This window comes from Tenrec ecaudatus, chromosome 17 (assembly GCF_050624435.1).
Source record: "Tenrec ecaudatus isolate mTenEca1 chromosome 17, mTenEca1.hap1, whole genome shotgun sequence".
Classification (NCBI taxonomy): Eukaryota; Metazoa; Chordata; class Mammalia; order Afrosoricida; family Tenrecidae; genus Tenrec; species Tenrec ecaudatus.
In genome coordinates, this window is record NC_134546.1 from 1,660,607 (window position 1) to 1,681,980 (window position 21,374).

The 21,374-nt window shown below is 39.7% G+C and overlaps 1 protein-coding gene and 1 non-coding gene across 5 annotated transcripts in view; both read right to left on the reverse strand.

The window, feature by feature from the left end:
* CCDC88A (coiled-coil domain containing 88A) overlaps window positions 1–21,374 on the reverse strand; it is a 128,822-nt gene that overhangs the window by 22,052 nt on the left and 85,396 nt on the right. For all 4 annotated transcript variants that reach the window (XM_075535648.1, XM_075535647.1, XM_075535646.1 and 1 more), the window contains 7 exons: window positions 19,609–20,679; window positions 16,056–16,183; window positions 12,531–12,669; window positions 7,648–7,812; window positions 2,339–2,500; window positions 986–1,263; window positions 642–785 (listed from right to left, as the gene is read on the reverse strand). In XM_075535648.1, the coding sequence (XP_075391763.1) occupies window positions 642–785; window positions 986–1,263; window positions 2,339–2,500; window positions 7,648–7,812; window positions 12,531–12,669; window positions 16,056–16,183; window positions 19,609–20,679 (2,087 nt within the window). The remainder of the gene's footprint in view (window positions 1–641; window positions 786–985; window positions 1,264–2,338; window positions 2,501–7,647; window positions 7,813–12,530; window positions 12,670–16,055; window positions 16,184–19,608; window positions 20,680–21,374) is intronic.
* Window positions 6,535–6,641, reverse strand: LOC142431123 (U6 spliceosomal RNA). The gene has a single exon (XR_012780690.1). It is a non-coding gene; the product is annotated as a U6 spliceosomal RNA (small nuclear RNA).

The window sequence follows — 21,374 nt, forward strand, 5'->3', positions numbered from 1 at the left end:
ATGATTACTCAATGCAGTCTGAATTACTATGTGCACAGCTTTCTCGGCTATAATTGTGTACATGTTTAGGCTACTCAAAAACTTTCTGAAAAGTTTCTAAAAATGTAGCTTTAGCATTTATAGAGACAAACAGTTGAGGAGTTTTGCTATCCCAGGGTGTCCATTAAGAAATAACTGTCCCCCCCCCCAAAAATAACTGTCCTATGATAACATGAGACCATTACCACACAAGATAGTTACAAAGAAGTACACGTCCATCAGTCTAGCAATTTCAAAAGACAAGAAGTGGTTTATCAGATTAGTGAAAAGCAAGATAGAAAAATCAGGTCCCGTTAAATTCTGTGTCAACAAAGCAAGCAAATATATCAAGATGCAGGAATGTTATCATAAAATACAACTTAAAAACATACTCAGTTGAATAAAACAAAGTACTAAGAGAAAACAGAGAGCAAGGTTCTTTCCTGAGCAGTCCATAACTTGCTAAGGAATTTTCCTGCTGTCCTTTTTAGCTGTGAAAGAAATTATACAAATAGTCTATTCCACTTCTTCAAATTCTAAGGACAATTTATGTTTGGCACTGCACACAGAGGCAGTCCATGGCCTCTATGGGGCATCTAGACAAACACACAGTTAGGTGTTACCGGTCATGTTCTCCGCACAGCCTCTTGTATTCTACAGCCACCGCCTCATGGGTTTTGTTTTCAAGCAGCATTTTTTCCTGTTCTACTTTGAGCATTTTTTCCAAATCTTCCAGTTGTCCTTTCTGTTTTAGCAACTGATTGTAACTGGGGAAAAGAGATAGTGTATATTTAAGAAAAAGTATTTTAGAAACTGTAGAAACAAAATTAATAAATATCATACAAAATGTGCCCACTTATAAACTATCTACATAAATTTCTTCTCAGACCTTTATAACACAACCAACGTATTGCGCTATCTGGAGAACAGTGGTTTTAAGTTAATAACGTAAGACGTGATGAATTACCGATCTTCGAGATCCTTGTGCTCCGCCTCAAGGTTTTTGTGGGCCACCTTCAGAGTGCCGTGTTTCGCGATGAGGGACTCATACTCCGAAGCTTGTCGCTCATGAAGAAGCGCCAGCTTCTCGTGGTCTTTGACGAGAGACTCATAGAGAGACTTCAGGTCTTCTCTTTCTTTGGTTACAGATTCATGTTCATTTTCTAAGGAAGACTGCTGGATCTGGAGCTGTGCGTTCTGGTTCATAAGTGAGGTACTTTGAGAATTAAGGGTTGAATTTTCAACCTATGAGGATGGATATTGTCATCAGACATGTTCTTTCATAAGACAAAATATAACAATGCATAAACTAGAGGAAGTTCTAATTAAATCATGTCATACGTGTTCACAGTACACTAGGAAAAGTTGGATTTTAGCTTATAAAAGATTAACTTTTTGATTTGCTTTAAAATGTGTGTTGTATACACACACACACACACACACACACACACACACACACAGGCTTAAATTTATTTGAAATAAAGGTTAAACAGCCACATATGCAAAAGTACAGAGTTACAAATATAGCTTATCATTTTCTAGAATTTGCAGGTTAATAGACTGAAAAATTACTTTTGAAAACTGAAGCTTTTCCCAAGAGTTTAAATGAAATTACTATTTGCATTACGACTTGGAAAAGGATTACAGAAAGAACTTTAAGATTCAGAGAGATTTCTTTTGATCTTTAGGAAGTTTCCAAGAACAGCATTTTTCTCTATCAGACTGTTCTACTTAAAGACACTGGCAATTACGAACTATTAAGTCAACAGACAGCATTCTCAGTGGTGGAAATAATTTGGAGAGGAATAATATAAATAATGGTTTTACAACATGAGAATAATCAATGGCACTGATTTTACACACATATAAGTTGTTGAATTGGAGAATGTTTTGCTGTATATTTATGCCACAATTAAAAAAATGTTCTAAAATTGATCATGGTGATGACGGCACAACTGCTCTGGACAGGAGTCAACTGTTGAACTGTCCGATATGCAGATCCAGTGCTATCCCCCAGTGCCTTCTCTGATGAGAACCGCACCGTGAACCCCGCTCTAGAGTCTCTACTCCATGACAAGGACATGACTGAAGCGAGGAGGGAAAGATCAAAGTACGTGTAAGCAAAACTGTATTTTATTCTACTTGTTGAAGGAATTAATGTTTAAGAGGCTCTGCCATTTAAATGATGCTAAAATTTGAACGCTTGGCAAGGTACTAATTACAAATATTTTAACTTATCTTCACTTAGTAAATATACTAACGCTCTTCTGTCTAGTCTCCCCAGTTTAACAGCATACCCCCCCAAGTAGTACATCACTACCTGGAGCTTGGCATTCTGTGTCTGCAGCGTGGTATTCTGCTCCTGTAACGACGTGGTCTGTCTCTGAAGTGCGAGGATCTGGGCCTGCACGTTACTGCTCTGGGTCTCCAGCTGCCGAAGCTGGGCTTTCAACGCTTGCTTCTCCGCTTGTAATGTTGCATTCTTAGTGAAGAAAACATACATTAAAGATAAAAGTAATGTCAAACATGCTTCCATTAAAGAATATGGAATTTTATATAAGCATTTATCATTCTAACCTAAAAAACCCCCAAACAAACCAATAACCATTAAAGCGGAAAAAAAAACCCCAACAAACCAACCTCAACAGACCCTCTATCCCAAATTGTGAAATATGTTTAATCTTATATGTATATGAAAAGCAATAAAATTAGAACTTTAAAGGCTTGAAAGGTAAACAAGCGGCCATCTAGATCAGAAGCAACAAAGTCCACGTGGAAGAAACACACCAGCCTGTGTGACCACGAGGTGTCGAAGGGATCTGGTATTAGGCATCAAAGAACAAAAAATCATATCATTGTGAATGAGGGAGAGTGTAGATTGGGGACCCCAAAGTCCATCTATAGGCAATTGCACACCCCCTTACAGAAGGGTCTTGGGGAGAACATGAGCCAGTCAGGGTGGTGTAGCAATGAAGAAACATACAACTTTCCTCTAGTTCTTAAATGCACCCCCCCACCATCATGATTCCAATTCTACCTTACAAATCAGGCCAGACCAAAGGATGTACACTGGTACATACAGCAACTGGAATCACAGGGAATCTAGGACAGATCCCCTCAGGACCAGTGGTGAGAATGGCAATACAGGAGGGTGGAGGGAAGGTGGGGTAGAAAGGGGGAACCAATTATAAGGATTTACATATAACCTCCTTTGTGGGGGACAGACAACAGAAAAGTGGGTGAAGTTAGACAATTGGACAGTGTATGATATGATAAAATAATAATTTATAAATTATCAAGGGTTCATGAGGGAGTGGGTAGCAGAGAGGGAGGGGAAAAATGAGGAGCTGATACCAAAGGCTCAAGTAGAAAGCAAATGCTTTGAGAATGATGGGCGCACCAACTGTACAAACGTGCTTGACATACAGTGGATAGATGTATAGATTGTGATGAATTGTACGAGCCCCCAATAAAATGACTTTAAAAATTGTTATAGCGTCTGGGGTCTTAAAGGCTTGAAGATAAACAAGGGGCCATTCTAGCTGAGAAGCAACAAAGTGGAAGAAGCACACGAGCCTGTGTGATCATGAGGTGTCAATGGGCCAGGTATCAGGCATCCAAGATCCGGATTAAAATCTTATCAATGTAAATGAGGGGGAGGGCAGAGTGGAGATCCAAAGCCCATCTGTTGACAATTGTACATTCCCATACAGAAGGGTCACAAGGAAGAGAGGAGCCAGTCAGGGTGCAGTACAGCACCGTTGAAACAAACAATTTTCCTCTAGTTCTTTAATGCTTCTTCCCCGCCAACTATCATGACCCCAAATCTACCTTACAAGTCGGAATAGACCAGAGCATGCACACTGCTACAGGTAAGAGCCAGCAACACGGGACTACGGGATAGATAAACCCCTCAGGGAAAACAATGATAACGCAGTTATCAGGATTAGGGGAGGGGAGGGGAGAAAAGGGGAACTGATCACAAGGATCAACCTAGAACCCCCTTCCAGGGGGATGAATAATGGAAAAGTGGGTACGGGGTGATGGAGGATGATATAAGATATGGAAAAAATAATCTATAACTTATCAAGGGTTTGTGAGGGAGGTCGGACGGGAGAGGGAGGGGGAACAAAATTGAGGAGCTGCTATCAGAGGCTCAAGTGGGAAGAGAATGCTTTGAAAATGATGATAGCAGCAATAAGTGAAAATGTACTTGACCCACTGGAAGAATGTAAGGATTGTGATAACAGATGTTAAGAGCCCCCAATAAAAGTATTTTAAAAAAAGCAAGAGCTAGAAACATAGGGAATCTAGGACAGATTACCCCTCAGGACCAATACTGTGAGTAGCCAAACCAGGAGGACGGTAAGGGGAAGGTGGGGACAGAAAGGGGGAAACCATCACAATGATTTATGTATAACCCCCTCCCAGGGGGATGGATGTGGTAGTTATATAATTGTCAATTTGAGGGGATTGCAAGTGAAGGGGTAGAGTCTAGTCTGTCATAGTCTGTCAATCAGATCATAGCCAATGAGGCTTCTGTGTGGGCATGGCCTTCTGAGATTTCTGGGAAATCTCGTATTTCCTCCTTGGAGGTGGGAGACAGCAGCTGACAAGACACATGGACCCACCCGGATGCAGACACTCCTGACAGCACTAAGATGTCCAAAAATTTTCTACCCACTGGCCTGTGATCTTCTACATTCGGCGTCATCGCATGTGTTTCATGAGTCTGAGAGGGATTTATAGACTGGCATCGGACATATGGGCTAATATCGGATTTGTGAACTTGGTCTGTCTGGACTGGGATGTTTTCTCAATGTTCAATTGCTCTTGTAAATAAATCTCTTTCTTATACACTTATGTGTGTCCCTGGATTTGTTTCTCTAGTCTCCCCAGACTAACACAACGGACAACAGAAAAGTGGGTGAAGGTAGACATCGGTCAGTGTAAAACATGAAAAAAAGAAATTGTAAATTATCATGGGTTCACGAGGGAGGGAAGGGTGGGAAAGGGAGGCAAAAAATGAGGGCTCAAGTAGAAAGAAAATGTTTAGGAAATGATGATGGCAACAGATGTACAAATGTGCTTGTGATAAGAGCTGTATGAGTCCCCAATAAAATGATTTTTAAAAACCGTAAAACACAAAAACTAAGGATTTTAAAATTATAAATGTTTAGAATCAAATTGGCTTGAATTTTAAAGTATGATACAATAATATCAATTAAAGCTAAACACACATATGCATACAGATACACAGACATCAATATGTATATATTCTGTCATGTCCAGCTATTCTATCCCCGGGAATTCACCACACTGTAAATAGGTCTATATATGGCTTTTTCATTGAAGTAAAACTTGAAAATAACTTAAATATCTGTATCTGAGACTTTAAAAGTAATGATAAAACAATACACTTAATGAATTTCAAAATGATAGTTATACATAATATTCAGTAACTTTTTAAAACGCTTTATTTGCTAAAATAGAGATTTCTATAATATAGATGTAAATGAGAATATTTGCAATTGTTAGACGTAAGAGCTTTGTTCACTTATAGAATGTTATATTTAAATAAGGGTGGCACATACTGAATTGCATGCATTTTAGTTTTATCCTGTTAGGTACAAATATGATTTTATTACTGTTGGTGTGAAAATTTCCTATGGCTAACGAGTTGTATGAAAGTGTCAAACTGACATGGGGTGGTTCTGTGGTACAGAATCATTTGTCAATTTGAGAGGATTGAGTGAAGGGGTGGAGTCTAGCTTGTCAACCAGGTGATAGCCAATGAGACCTCTGTGCGGGCATGGCCTTCCCCTAAGAATTCTGGCAACTCCTGTATTCCTCCTTGGAGGCAGGAGACTCTGTCTCTCTGCTGACTCCCTGAGAGACTCTACTAAGAAGACACTGGAATTACACTAGTGGCCTGAGCTGGAGAAGCCATGAAGGGACCCCTGCCAGTGAGACTTCCCACCCACGGGCCTGTGATCGTCCTGCATTTGGCATCATTGCATGTGTTCCATGAGTCTGAGGAGGAATTTATAGATTGGTACCGGGCATATGGGCTAATGTCGGATTTATGGCCTTGACTTGCACTGGGCTATGATGTTTTCTCAATAATCAATTGCTCTAGTATAAAAACCTCTTTATTATACCCTAGTGATGTCTATGAATTTGTTTCTCTAGTCTACCCAGACTAACACAACATTCTATATATTACACAGGTATAAATTTGAAAAGGCATTGTTTTGGAGGAAAATGCACAAGAAAATGTTAACAATGGTTATTTTGTATGAGGAGTGCAAATCAAAGTTGTGACAAAACAACTGTTGGCTTCATGGCTTAAAGTTATTAAATGAAGTATCATTGTGTTTTAGTAAACTACGTAATCATTAAAGCTTTAATAAAGTATCTGTACTATTTTTTTTTTACCAAATGATCCATATTTATTGATTGGGACCTAGAAGAAATTTTACACCTTACTACATTACTAAAGATTTTGCTAAAAATAAAAATATGGAACGCTTCACAAATTTGCGTGTCATCCTTGCGCAGGGGCCATGCTAATCTTCTCTGTATCATTCCAATTTTAGTGTATGTGCCGCCGAAGCAAGCACTAACTTTTATGTTAAAAAATACAATTACCACCCAAATTATTTCATTAGTTACCTTGGAAGTTCCTTGAGCTCACTCAAGCTGGAAGGAGATTTGATGAACTATTTGCTCACTGTTTATGTCAAATTATCTTGAACTCACTCAGTGAATCTTTACTAAGTGCCTACTGTCTACCATGCACGTTTACCTATGAGGTGTAGCGGCGAGAAACACAGGCTGGCTGCTTCCAGGGAGCTTTCCTCTTAATAGGCAAACAATAAACAAGCTGATATAATGTAACATGGCAGCGTGATCCTGACTGGTTTGGGCTGGGAAGAGCTCCTTTCCTAGTAGAAAGGGGTCAGGAAAGAACTTGGAAGGTCACCCTGTAGTCTAGGCAGGAGAAACCAAGAGAAAGACCCCGAGGCAGAAACAGACTGAAGCATACCAATCAAGCTGGCATTAGCTTCCTTAAGTGCCAGGCACTAATCTGAGTGTTTCCCAGGTGTCAGAAGGGGATGGCGGAGGAGTGGAGTGGTATGGTTAAGAGGGCAGATACACATTACGGCAGGGGCAACACCAGAGATGATCTTACAGGACACAGAAACGAAGGCAGATTTTTATCTAACTGAGATGGACAGAACTTAAAAGATTGTAAGTAGGAAAGAGACTGTTTTAGACTGGACCCAGAGTGGGAAGCGGGAGGCCAGTCAGGAGGACACAGGAGTCCAGGGGCGCATGAGGGCACCTCTCATTAGCGTGGAAGCAGGAGAGATGGAAAGAAGCAGAAAGGTTTGGGTTGTATTTTCAAGATAGAGTTGACAGCTTGCTGATGGACACATGAGAGAAAAAAGAGTATTAAATTATTAGTTGTTCAGTCTTTTTGAAAGTATATTTTTATTATAAACCAGTCAACAAAGTATAAAATGAACAAAGCTCACCAACCAAATTAGGTAAATTGCTATTTCTATCCCAAACAATCCTTTAAGTCTAAATAACCAAGTTTCTACTAGAATGTTAAATACTTACGTTCCTTTCGACTTCAATGAGCCTGTCTTTCACTTTCAGTAGCTCTCGCGTCGTTTCCTGGGTTTCCCGCTCCCACTTGTGAGCCTCCCCAGACACTGGTGGGGAGCTCTGCACCATCCTTTCCTCGTCTTGTCTCTGCTTGAGAGCCTCATAATTTTTTTTCACCTGAAATATTTAAAGTAATTTACTGAGCAGGTAAAAATCACCAGTTTTATTTCTACACTGGTCCTTGGACTGTGAGGCAAACTTCATTTAAAATTGTGATGATCTGTGGCATGGTCATCCACTATGATCAGCTTATGCTTCCTAAAGTGCCGATGGTTTCCTCCCACAATATAGTCTGTACTTTCACAACCTATTGTTTGTGGCAAAAGTTCAAAGAATAAATCAATTGGACATGTTACTAAAAACTAGCAGCTTTTGTAGAATTATCTCTAGCCAATTTGGGAACCACACAGACTTCCCTATGTAAAGGACAAACGATACACACATCTTCCCCTTTAAAAAGATTATGTCACTAGGAATGAGCAATGTTCATACATTAATGACTTTATCCTTAACCACATGACTACTGTATTTTATAAGGAATGAGCAATTCAAGAATCCATCTCATTCAGGGTTTTCTAATATTATAATAAAATTCTACTTATAAAGCCAGATAAAAACTAGCAGCTTATTGATCATACTGCTGCTGCTTTTAAAGTGGTGTGACTCCCCAATTCTGTTTGAGAACACTGGTTGGAACCAAGGTGTCGATCCATCTCGTTGAGGACCTTCCTCTTTCAATGCCCGACTCTGGCAAACATGGCGTCCTTGTCCAGGGCCCGACCCCCCTCCTGACATGTCCAGACTATGTTTAGAAACAGACATTCTGACTGCGTCAGTCGTTGGTTCTTCTGGCAGGCCATGGAAATCTTCTCTATTTTCTGCCAACACCTTAATTCAAAGGCACCAATTCTTCTCAATCTTTTTATAATACCAATATTATCATAACAAATTTAATAATTCCCATTTAATTTATTATTATACTTATCCTGAACCACTACTTTATCCTAGGAGATGTATACATCTGGATTTACCAAGAATGTTATATTAAGCCAAGGATAAACATATCTAAAATAGTTCACTGTTTAAGGCAAACTTTATAAAAGTTTATATATAAACCAATATTGCTACTATTTAGCTAGACAGTAATGAGGTGAAACTAAAGAATAAAGATGCACAGGGAATCCAGGGTGGATGATACCTTCAGGACCAGGGGTGTGAGGGGCGATGCTGGGAGAGCGGAGGGTGAGTGGTTTGGAAAGGGGGAACTAATTACAAGGATCTACATATGACCTCCTCCCTGGGAGATGGATGGCAGAGAAGGGGAGGAAGGGAGACTCCAGATAGGGCAAGATATGACAAAATAACAATCTATAAATTATCAAGGGCTCATGAGGGAGGGGGGAGCGGGGAGGCAGGGAAAAAAAAAGAGGACCTGATGCAAAGGGCTTAAGTGGAGAGCAAATGCTTTGAAAATGATTAGGGCAAAGAATGTACGGATGTGCTTTATACAATTGATGTATGTATATGTATGGATTGTGATAAGAGTTGTATGAGCCCCTAATAAAATGTTTAAAAGATTTGAAATAAAAAAAAGAATAAAGATGCATATAATTAAAAATTTAAAGCTTGGCAAGTAATCCTGATTTTCCACATTTTATAGCTTAGCATCCCAATAACAAGATACATGACATAACTATATACTGTTTTGCATTAATTTCTCATCACTCGTTTTTATTACTTTCACCAAAAATAAGTCTATTCTAAAACTTTATATAAACTTAATCTTACAGTGTGCAATCTTTTTTTCAGCTGTGATCTCAGTTGTGCAAGTGGCTAACAGAACACCATAATACTGACACAGCAACATGAGTTTATTCAACTGCCAGTTGAACTTTTATTATGAAGTCAGCTGTTGTAAAAATTCATTCATGTTTCCGTGTGCTACCCCAGTAGTGATTTTGGAAATTCTAGGTTTTACTCTGTCCTACAGATGTGCTATGCATCAAAACGGACTTGATGGCAGTGGGAATGATATATTTGTATGCGTCTTCTAAAACAGACATAAACCTTACTGAGATTTTAGTTTGGGATTATGTTGAAACATCAGATGAACTTGATACCAAGTCTTGTAAATTAGGAACATGACATTCCTGTTTCTAAGGGTTCTCGTTGCATCGTACATGCTTCTTTGTGCTTATCCTGGATACTTGCTGTGACTTTAGAGTATTCTAAGTTGTATTCTTTTAAATCCCATCTCTGTTCATTACTATATATTCATTTCTACGTATTGGACTTTATCCTGTGGTCTTGATAAAATTCACTTCGGCTGTAGAGGTTTTCCTATGAATTTCATAGAATTTTCTACACATATTGTCATGTCCTAAGTGAACAAAGACTTTTTTGCAGCTCCCTTTCTGATCTGTATACCTTTTATGTCCATATGTTCCTGTAAAGGTTAAGCTGTCTTCTAGAAGTACTGAGATTAACATTTTTGTTTTGTTCTTGGTTCAAGGCAGAGTTAACTAGTTTTTTTGCCCTTCAGGAGGGCATTCTCTGTAGACTGTTCATAGACAAACCCCCCTCATAACTGGTTCTTGCTCTTCCTTGAGTAGGCAGTGAGATTTCCTACATCAATTGATATATCCATATGGTTTCAATCTTTTAATATGTTCCAATGCATTGATTTTTCAAAGGTAAAACTACAGTATATTCCGCCAGGGGGTGGGGTGAAGGGGAAGAAGAAGAACCCACTTGACAATGAGTATTATTTTTTATGTACTGCTAGATTCAAATGTGCTAATATTTTGTTAGGGATTTTTAAGTTTATGTATATGGAACATATATGTAGTTTTCTTTTCTTGTGTTTGTGCTGGTTTGGGTATGTCTGTCCCATCAAATGAATTTGGGAAGTATAACCTACTCTCTTACTTTCTAAAATAATGTCAGACTGGTGTTATACATGACAGAATTCACCAGGAAAATCATGTAGGTCTAGATTTTTCTTCACAAGAAAGGTTTTTCATTATTAACTCAATTTCTTTTTGTATCAGTTTATCTTTTTTGTACTGCCGCTCCCTTGCCATTCTTTCAGTGTCTGAGGTGACATCCTCTCAGACACTCCTGGTTATTAGGTTAAGTTGAGTGTTCTTTTTCATGCACCCTAGCTGCTGACAGTTGCTCTCTAGTCGATTCTGTCCACGGCAGCACCACATGTGTCGGGGGACAGGACCCAGCCTCAGGATCTCCTGAATGGGACCTTTGCGAAGCAGGTCTCCAGGCCAGTCTTCAGAGGTGCCTCTGAGTGGGTTTAAAGGGCCAGCTTTTCAGCCTGTAGTCAAGCACTTAATCACATGTATCAACCTGGTTATGGATTTAAACATTTCATATTATAAATCTTACATATTTTGTCCAAGTTGCAATGTCATATTTATAGCTATCAAAATTTTGCCTAGATTCTCAACACAAACCGTGCCTGAGTGAAGCATTAGTTATCATTACTGAGAGAGCCCGCGCTTTCAGTTCCACAATTCCAGTATGCTCTACCTTGGAACATAACACATATACAGGAAACAGGATTGCACATAAGGTTTCAAAAGTATATGGAAATATAGGATTGAAATGTAACCTTATTCCTCAACATAGGGTCCATCAAGGTCAAGACACTTTCGTAAGCAATGATACCAGCCCTTTAATCCATCCCTAAAGATCTGCAGGCCCTGGGAATTTAACCCTGCCACTGCAGCCTGAAGAGAAATTACTGACTGAAGAAAAACGGATGCATCTTAAAGATGCTCTAAGATTAGAAAACAAAAAAAAATCAGAGGCACCTGGACTAAGAAGGTAAGGTATGGCACACTTGATACTGCTGCACGGAAAGGGCACATGAGCAGGAGCACGGCCACAGCGGAGCAGCACTCGCTGGTGGGCTTTGATGAACACTCAAAAGCAGCAGCTGGTACTGCTCTCTGGTACTTCAGAAAGTCAGGAAGAAGAACGCAGCCCCCAGACTGCTGCCACGAGCTCTGCCCTCGACGGACCACTTCTCCTTCTTGGTCGACCCTGGCTCTTCTTCAGGATGTGGTAAATGTGTCAGAGCCACCTTTCCTCTCCTGTTAAAATGCTACCAAGAAATGCTCCGGCACCTGGATCCCACCTGGTGAAGACTCTGGGGGAAAGCTCTGCTCTGGTCAGCAACTATCTGGGTGTTAGCTTTAACGAGCAGAAAGGGAGCTCGACTTGAAGTGTCTCGCCAGCACGGGTTAGCCGTGAGCTGCGGACAGATGGTGTTGGCTATTGATTCTGCTGTAGAGGAGGGCAGGGACACGACTGCTCACGCTTGATCGCGGTGGACACTCTGCCTTTGTGCACCATCTTCAACAGGTCTCAGAACTTCTTAACACGAAGTCATCCAGTGACAAAGTGCTGAGCTGGAGGGACAGAGTCCATATAAACTTTCTGGAAAGCACCAGACTCTCTGACATTCTTCCATCCAACTATCATCAGAAACGTGGTGTTCGTTATTGCTTCAGTTTTAGCAGAGTTCATGCTGCTCTCAGATGAGCGCTTACCCTCCTGAGCACTTCAAAATAAAGATCTGGTTCAGACACCTTACGACAAGCTAGTTTGAGTTTACTTTGGTGGAAAACTGTGCATGTGCATTTCACAATACGTTATTTCCTCAGGATCTTTTATAGCTCTCCGCACAGCACAGCTGTAGGATTAAACCCTTCTCGACTTTATAAACATACGAAATAGTACTGAGAACAAGGTTTGCAGTTTTATTTTCTGTTTAATATAAAAAGGTAATGCCAAAGATTTACAAGAAAAGTACTTACTGTTTTAAGTTCTTGGCGTAACTGCTGATTATAATTTGTGGATTCTTCTAATCGAGCCTCTAAAGCTGCAATTTTTTCTTCTTTTATTTCAAGAGATTTCTTTAGAGTGGATTCTAATTTCGATTCCAAAAGTTTGTACCTATTATCCAAGTGTAAAAGTAACATGGGTAATCACTGGATGTCAGAACATCATTTAAAAGATTATTTGTGAACATAGATGACAATGTCAATATCACATACATAAATAGGTCTTATAATCGTGTTTTTTAAAGGCAGATTGATTTACCCCCTTCTCCTTGTCCTCATCTTTATAATGCATCCCTGCACAAGAACTAACAAAAATTACTTAGTAAACTGAGTTCTAGGTTACAGCCTGGGCTATCAGGAGGAACAATTAACAAAACAAATATCTGGAAGTTCTAAGTCCCCAATTATTCTTTTCAGTTTTACTAGAACAGAATCAATACAGAGTCAGAGGAGCTGATCCCAAGGGCTCCATGGAAAGTAAATGTCTAGAAAAGAACGATGGAATGTATGTGCGAATATGTTGGATACAATTGATGGTTTGTAACAAGAATTTTAAGAGCCCCCAATAAAATGATTTTAACAAAAAGAAAGGATAGATTCGGTATATAATAGCATTTGCCAATGATATACTGAGTAACGGTTTGTACAAAGACCTTTAACAAGCACTTGACACTCCCCGAGATGGCTTTTCTTCTTCATGGTAGAGTCAATTTCAGATTCTCATAATTCCATAAATCACAAATTCTTATACTTAAGGACCCTGGTAACACAACTAAATAAAAACCTACCGTTAAAGGACATTTTACCACATGGTTTCTTATTGTAATTCATTTTCATGCATTTATTTTCTGCTCAACCCAATTTTAACCTTACAGAGGACAAACCTTACTCATTTTGACATCTGTTCTAAACATTTTAAAAGCATGTACTGAATCTAATTTTTGAGCTTGTAATAACTAGCGCTCCAGAGAGAAATGTCCCATAAGGAGGAATGTGGATACCGACAGGCAGATGGGAATGCTCAGCACAGAATGAGCGCATGACTGCTGAGGACATACGCCTAGAAAGTAACTGCACTGAAGGAGAATCCGAGGAAGAAAAAGTAAACCCTGCTGGGGAATGAATTCTGACTGAGCAGCCCTGGGGTCTGAGCGTAACTCCCCACGAGGCTCCCAGGCTGTACACCTTAGAGTGGCAGGCCGTCACACCTTCACCTGTGGAACAGCTGGTGAGTTCAAACTGCTGGCCTTTGCATTAGTGCCTTAACCATTTCACCACTATGGTTCTTTTGACAGGAAAAAACTATTGAAAGAGATAGAAAAGAGTGATCACATAGCATACGCTTTATAATTCTATCACTAAGTTGAATAATTAAATGCCTATTTAAACAGCCAGTTCCAGAACAAGGCCACATATTCCATAGTGGCGTGGCTCACTCACTCACACTACCACCACGGGACAGAGCAGTCCTGCCCCAGTGGGACAATTACTCTTCACAGAAGCCCTCTAATGGCCTAGTGGGTTATGTGCTGGACTGCTAACCTGAAGGCCAGCAGTACAAAACCACCAGCCACTATGCAGATGAGGCTTTCTACTCCCATTGAAATGTATAGTCCTGGAAACACAAAGGGTCACTCTGAGTCTGAACAGACTTGAAGGCAGTGAGTTTTTAAAAAACTCTTTACAGGATCAGAAAGTCTCATCCTAGTAGCCCCATGCATAACCCATTAGCCACCAGGGCTCCTTGTATCTTCAAAGGGTGGAGAAACTGATATATACTTGGAAAGATGGAAAGGTTAGACGAATAAAGGAATTAGGAACCCAGTTTGAAATTAGAGGGGAAGAGGCTAAAATGGTAATTTATGACTATGAATTTTTATTTTTCCTCTTAATAATTTTATTAGGGGCTCATACAACTCTTATCATAATCCATACATACATCAATTGTACTCTTATCATAATCCATACATACATCAATACTTATACACAAAATGAATAAATCTGGCTACTTCCACCTTTTGATATATACACAGAAACAACAAGCAAAAACTGAACAGACAAGTAAGTACAAGACATGAATACTTTTAGTTAAATTGACTGTGTATTTAACAGAGGGAGATGCCATTAAATTCCTTCATTTATTTTCATAATTACAACTCCAAAGCTTCTGTTATTTGGGTAGAATTCTTTTCTCCCCAATTTAAGCATTTTAGTTTTGTTACCTTGCATTGCTATTAGATTAATTTAATCATTTATCTACTTGATTCCTACATTTTCCTTAAAATTCTCTATAAAGGAGGAAAGGGACCAGAAACAATGGTTAAAAAACATAATAGGGGGGACTTTTTTTCCCCCCTGCCAACATAGTGGGTTTAGATTTAATATAGCAGTTCTTATTATGAGGGTGTTAATCAGTTAATATAAAGGCTTGCTTTTTTAAAACAATAAGCCTCTTCTCCATTTCCATGTTCAGTATAAAGTTTTAAAGACATAAATCACTTTTACTTTTCAATATTAGAAACGTGAATAGAATGTTCTAAACATTTTTCCTCCAAAGAAATAAAAATTTCAACTTTTGATTAAATTTACATGTGACTATAACATTAACTTTGGGTAAAACAAAACACAAACCCAGTGAAACAAGAGGCTGTAATTAAGACCAAACACGACTGCTTTCCCAGGATTCTGGACAAGGGCTTCCCTTTCATTTCATGTGCCCCGAGACTTGTCAAGCCAGGTCCAGCCATGTTATTTCTTTCACGTCCTTTCTCATCAGCAAATACAAACATAAAGCCTGTACTGTCCAGTACATCTTCATGTGACAAGAACACGTCCCCCCACTGAACATACGTCAATCTGTTCCTATTTAGAGGAAAACATCTAGAAGGCAAAGCTACCCTATTAACTAGCTACTTCCTTGGGAACGCTCCAACAGCGAAGGTCAGTTTTAGCAATTTCAATAGCACAAAGGTTTGTCGCGGTCAGGTCTCACTCCAGATGCCCTTCAGAGACACAGCCGCCCATTTCTCGTTCGCGCACACACCGCTGGACAAGCACAGATGCCTGCAATGCTGAGAACCACTCCTAACCAGAGAGCAATCGCATCTCCTGCTTCCACCACAAAAGCAGTGAAATCAGGACCAACACCGTGTAGAAGCTGAGGGCATGATGCTGGAATCTTCCAGTGGCTGATCTCAAGGCAGATGGTTCCAAAGAAATGGAGGGGTATCTATATGCAATTCTATCTGGTTTTACACCCCCCGTTCTAGGAACTCAGGTGCAGAAGCTAAGAGGTCCCACATGACACTGTCTACTTCCTGGAAGCAGCCATGACAGGAACCAATAGGGGGGATTTTAAAAGGTCATGGAAAAATCAAAATGGGAAGATATTGGAATTTTTCTACTATTCTAAAGCCCCCTCATAGCCGTTTCCTATGGCCACGAGATACTTGTACAACAGCAGTCAAGACAGAGCTGTTTGTCAAAGTTACTACCCACCTGTCATCAGTACTCTGCTCATCTTGTAAGAGACGCTCTTTATTTAGCCCTATTTTTTCAAGCTCATGGGTTAATTTCTCAAGATCATTGTTCATTTGTTGAGTCTTCAATTTTTCGCTTACCAAATCCTTATTTGAAAGAAAATGCAAAAGTCATGTAAGTATCAGGAACACAAATAATCTAACAACTCAACCAAGACCCCAACGGCTTCCATTCTAGAAATACATACAAGGGGAATTTAAAAAGTTCATGGAAAAATTCCATTCTCTTTCATTTTTTCCAGGAACCTTTTGAAGCATCACCCTCATATAACTCAAACCAGTAAAGATAGAAATATTAAACCTTTACTATTAAAGAGTGATTAAACAACAAAATCATGACCTAGTTATTAAGCATACGTTCCGTTCTTCCTTCCATCAATACTTTTTTTTAATGCAAAGGTAAAACATGTAGAAACTCTTCATCTGTGACTAATCATTTTTAGGTTTGTGTGTGCTGGGTGGTGGTGGTGGGGTACATATCCATCCACTCCTTAATAATGAACTAGAACTTCAATATGCGTTTCTTCCCTTGATTGTCTACTGGACAAATCTCACTGCTTTCCATCACACGCCCCCTTTCTCCCAGTGTAGGAAGTCCCAAGATCATGATCAGAAATAACTAAGGGATACTGAAGTTCAGGGATAAAGCAACACAAGGGAAAATGAAAATTCTTATGTCCCCTTGTCCTTGATTCTAGGGCTCACTCACCAAAGGTTGGCAGTTCAAACCTACTCGTAGGCACCTCAAAAGAAAGCTGAAACACTGTGGAACAAGTGCAGGTCTGCAATCCACGGGGTGACAATGAGTTGGAAATGACAGGGGTAAGTGGTGTGGTTTTCTGGGCAGTCTTCTAGTAAACATGCAGACTGTTCAATGGGACTTCCTGCCAGCAAGTGGATGCTTTGTATCATCTAGAGCAGGGGTCCTGAAACTTTTTAAACAGGGGCCCAGTTTACTGTCCCTCAGATCCGTTTGGAGGACTGGATTATAGTTAAAAAAACAAAACAACTATGAACAAATTCCTATGCACACTGCACATGTTATTTTGAAGTTAAAAAAAATGAGGCAAAAACACTTGGTGGGCCGGATAAATGTCCTTGGTGGGCCGCAGTTTGAAGACGCCTGATCTATAGCACAGCATCACCACTATCTGTCAGCTTGTCATGCTACGGTGGTTTGCTTCTTGCTGGATGCTATGCCACCAGTATTTCAAATCGCAGCAGGATCGCCCAAGGTGGAACAAGTTTCACCAAGCCTTCCGGAGTAAGATCAGACTACAAAGACAAAACAGACCATCTACTCCTGAGGGATGAGTCACTGTAAACCTTGTGAACAGCAGTGAAATATGGTCAGATTTAATGCCCGACGAAGAGTCCTTCAGGTTGAAGGCCTCAAAATACAACAGGGGAAGAGGTGACTCCTTCAAGTAGAGTTGTTCAACATGATAGGGATGGAAAAACTTAAGGGGACAGAGCCTGACTTTTGCAGACAGGGCAAAACTCAAAATAAACAGCTGCATACACCCATTATAGATTAGAAGGTGGGATGTATGAAGTATGAATCTAGGAAAACTGGAAATCACCAGAAATGAATTGGAACGCATAAACATCAACACCCAGGCATTAGTGAACTGAAATGGACTATGTTGACCATTCTGTATCAGTCATAATGCTTACTAGGCCAGGAACAACAAATTCAAGAGGAATAATAACACAATCGTCACCAAAAGCATTTCAATATCTATTTTGTAGTATAAGCTGCCTGTGAAAGGATAATTATCTGGATACATTTCAACAACATAAATGGGGACTGAACACGTGCATCTTACAAATGCACAGGAATCAAATGGACTGCACCGACAAGAAGTGATGAGAGAAGCTTAGCCGCCAAACCTGGGCCAGGGGCTGCCTGTGGAACAAGCAGTTAGTTACTTAGGTTACAGTTGAAGAAAATTAAAACAAGTCCATGAGATCCAAATGATGACATTTAGTACATCCCACTCGAATGTATCTAGAACATAAAACAAACACGAGATTTTAAGCATTACCACGAATGAGAGAAGACCTGATGAGCCGTAAGGTGTCATTAAGAACACCTATGTGAAGAATAAGGCCATTGCAAAGAAATTAAAGGAGAACCTGAAACTTGCTCTTAAAGCAAATGGCAGATACGATGAAGTAAAAAAGCTAATCAGAAAAAGCCAGAGGGCAGCTTGAGAAGACACAGGTGTACACAGAAGCACACACTGATCTGCAGTTACAAAGTCAGGAACGATGAAGAACACGCTCAGCACCTCTCTCTCAAGCTGCCCAGACTGAAGGAAGGAAAGCATCAGGCCCTAAGCTGTTACATTCAAAGATTCTACGGGCAAAATACTGGAAGACTGCAGGAAGCAGTGGACGAGGGAAGGCAAACACAGTCACTGTACCAAAAGGATTTGTTGACATTCAGTCATTTCAAGAGACAGCAGAGGATCAAAAATCAGTGGTGCTGAAGGAACAAGTGCAGGTGCAGCAAAGGCATTAGCCGTAAACACGGTCCCAGGAACTGGTGGAATAGCAGCAGAAATGTCTATGCCAGGAAACTGGGAAGACAGCTAGTTGGCCAAGCAACGGGAAGAATGAGATCCCTATTTGTCCCCATGCCAACGAAAGGTAACCCGAGATAATGCAGAAACCAACTAACAATAAATATCAAGTCAAATGTTACTAAAGACCATTCAACAATGTTTGAGATTCTCAGATCCAGATGTAGAACAAGGGATATCATTGCTGATGTCAGCTGGATCTGGAATGAAAACAGACCCACTGTGTGCATCATAATAAAGTATAGATAACATTAAAAGAAAGGGGTATTCTAGAGATCTCGCTGCACTTATATGGAACCTGTGCACAGATCAAAAACAACAAGAGAATACGACACATGGTTTGAAGTCAGGAAAAGTGTGGCTAAGGGTTGTTTTCTCTTACCACACTTGTTCCATCTGTACGCTGAGCAAGTAACACAAGAAGGTAGCCTAATGTAACTGCAGCATTAAGATTAGAGGAAGATTTGTTAACAACCTTTGCTATGACACAACCTTGCTTGCTGCATGCAAAGAGGACTTGAAGCATCTGCTGATGAAGAGCAAAGATTGCAACCTTCAGTATAGACGACGACTCAATGTAAAGAAAATTCAACTAGGTATTCAGTGAAAGTCTTATTCACATATTTTAGTAATAACTTGAAATAAAAGTTTAAAATCATAATATATTCAGATACCACCTGTAAACCTTATTACCGTAAAAATAAACAAAACAGAATTTGCAGGTCTCTTGTTTAATGAAATAAAACTGCCAGGGAGTCCACTCCAATGCACAGCAATTCCATGGGCAATTTAAAAAAATGATTTCTACTTCTAACGCCAACTTCCTCTCTACACTCCAATTTCCTACTGTAAACGAAGATAAAAATTAGGGGCGGATTCTGATAAAACGTTAGGATTATGGAAGAGCGTAGCCACTGCGCTTACCTCTCGCAGTGTCACGAGCGTTTTCACATCGATAGTCGCTCTTTTCACCAGCTCCTTGTTTTCTTTCTCCAGTTCTTTCAGGCGGGCGCAGGACTCTTTACACACCGCAATTTCTTTGAATAGGGTTTTGTTTTCTTTTTCCAAATTTCCAATTTTCACATTATTTTCTTCTAGTGTGGTATCCTTTATTTCTGCTTGTTGTCTGAGCCTCTTATTTTCCTTCTCCAGTTGTTTCTTATCCTTTTCCAGTTGAGATGTCTCTTGTTCTAGTGACTTATTTTCTTTTTCTAGCTGCTCTAGTCTTTTGCTAGATATTTTCAACTCTTCCAGGCTTTTCTGCAGTGTTTGATTTTCCATCTCTAGGTCCTGTAGCTCACTCTCTAACTGCTGGATTTTCTTGTTACTGTTCTCCACAGCTTTCTGCAGCCTCTGATTCTCTGTATCTAAACCCTGGTAGCTAACCTCTAAGCGCTCTGTTTTCTTGAATGATGCTTTCATGAGGTCCAGCCCCTTCCTCAGCTGCTCCTTCTCACTTTCCAGCTCCTTGTTCTCCAGCTGTAGCTGGGCCGCTCTCATGCCCGCACACTTCAGGGACTCCACGCTCCGGCGCAATTCCAAGTTTTCCTCATCCAGTTGGGAATTCTCTTTTTCCAGGGATTCTAACTGAAAAGTCAGATTTTTAAAGCTATCCAATGTTTTTTTTAATTTCCTGTTTTCTCTTTCTAGTTCTGAGTTTTCTTGTTCTAAGGCTTCAGTTTTTTCACAAGTAATTTTTAAATTATTTATCTTTTTCTGCAACAATTCATTTTCTTTTTCAAGATGATGTAACTCATTCTCAAGTTCTTCTGCTCGTTCTCCTTTTTCTTTGTAATGTTCCAGTTCTTTTCTAATTTGTCTTTTTTCAAATTCAATCTTGCTCAGCTTGCTACTTGTTTCTTTGATGGACTCATGGAGAATTTTGTTTTCTTTTTCAATGTCTTTCACCCTTGCTTCGGCACTTATCTGGGAGCGCTGCCGCAGGGAGGACACTGTTTGATTCAGATGTTCATTTTCCTGTTCTAGTATTTTAATCTAATTCAAAGAAGAGAGGAGAAAGTTAGAATCCATTCATTGAGTAAAAATATTTTAAATGACACAGTTTTCCCTTGAAAACTAACAGGGAAAGCCGAGCATGAAAGAGTGCCACCATGCCTATTGACTTTCAATTCCGTCAAATGTTTACTGATAAGCTGACGGCCTCACACTGCCAGAATGCTCACGTCCAGGTCAGAATCTAAAGAAGTGGTTATGGCACAACGACTTAACATGAATCAGCAGTCAACAGCAGTATGCTTCACATTCAAATCCGAACATAGGCAAAACACGCAAACCCTCAAGGACGTAGCTTTTACTTTCATTTATCTCTGCAAAGCCTGTACATGAGTCCTCAATAAATCTTTGCTTTAGTTATATGTGTGCACTAATTTTTAGAATTTAGTAATTGTCAAAAATAACAAAACCACCTAGTATATTTGAGAACTGATGCAATTTATAGTGTAGGCTAACATAAAGGTTTTCAAAGCTTAGTGTGTGAAACAGTCTCAAGGAGCTTACAAATGGGTACATTAATGCTTACTTAGCTCTAGAATTTATAGGTCTATAGGTCTCGGGAAATCTGCATTTTTACTACCATACTGAAAGGTAAATCTGATATAGGCGGCCTGAGTAGTAACTTGACAATATAAAATACATAAAGCAGAGAACACTTCTAATAAATCAATAGAATT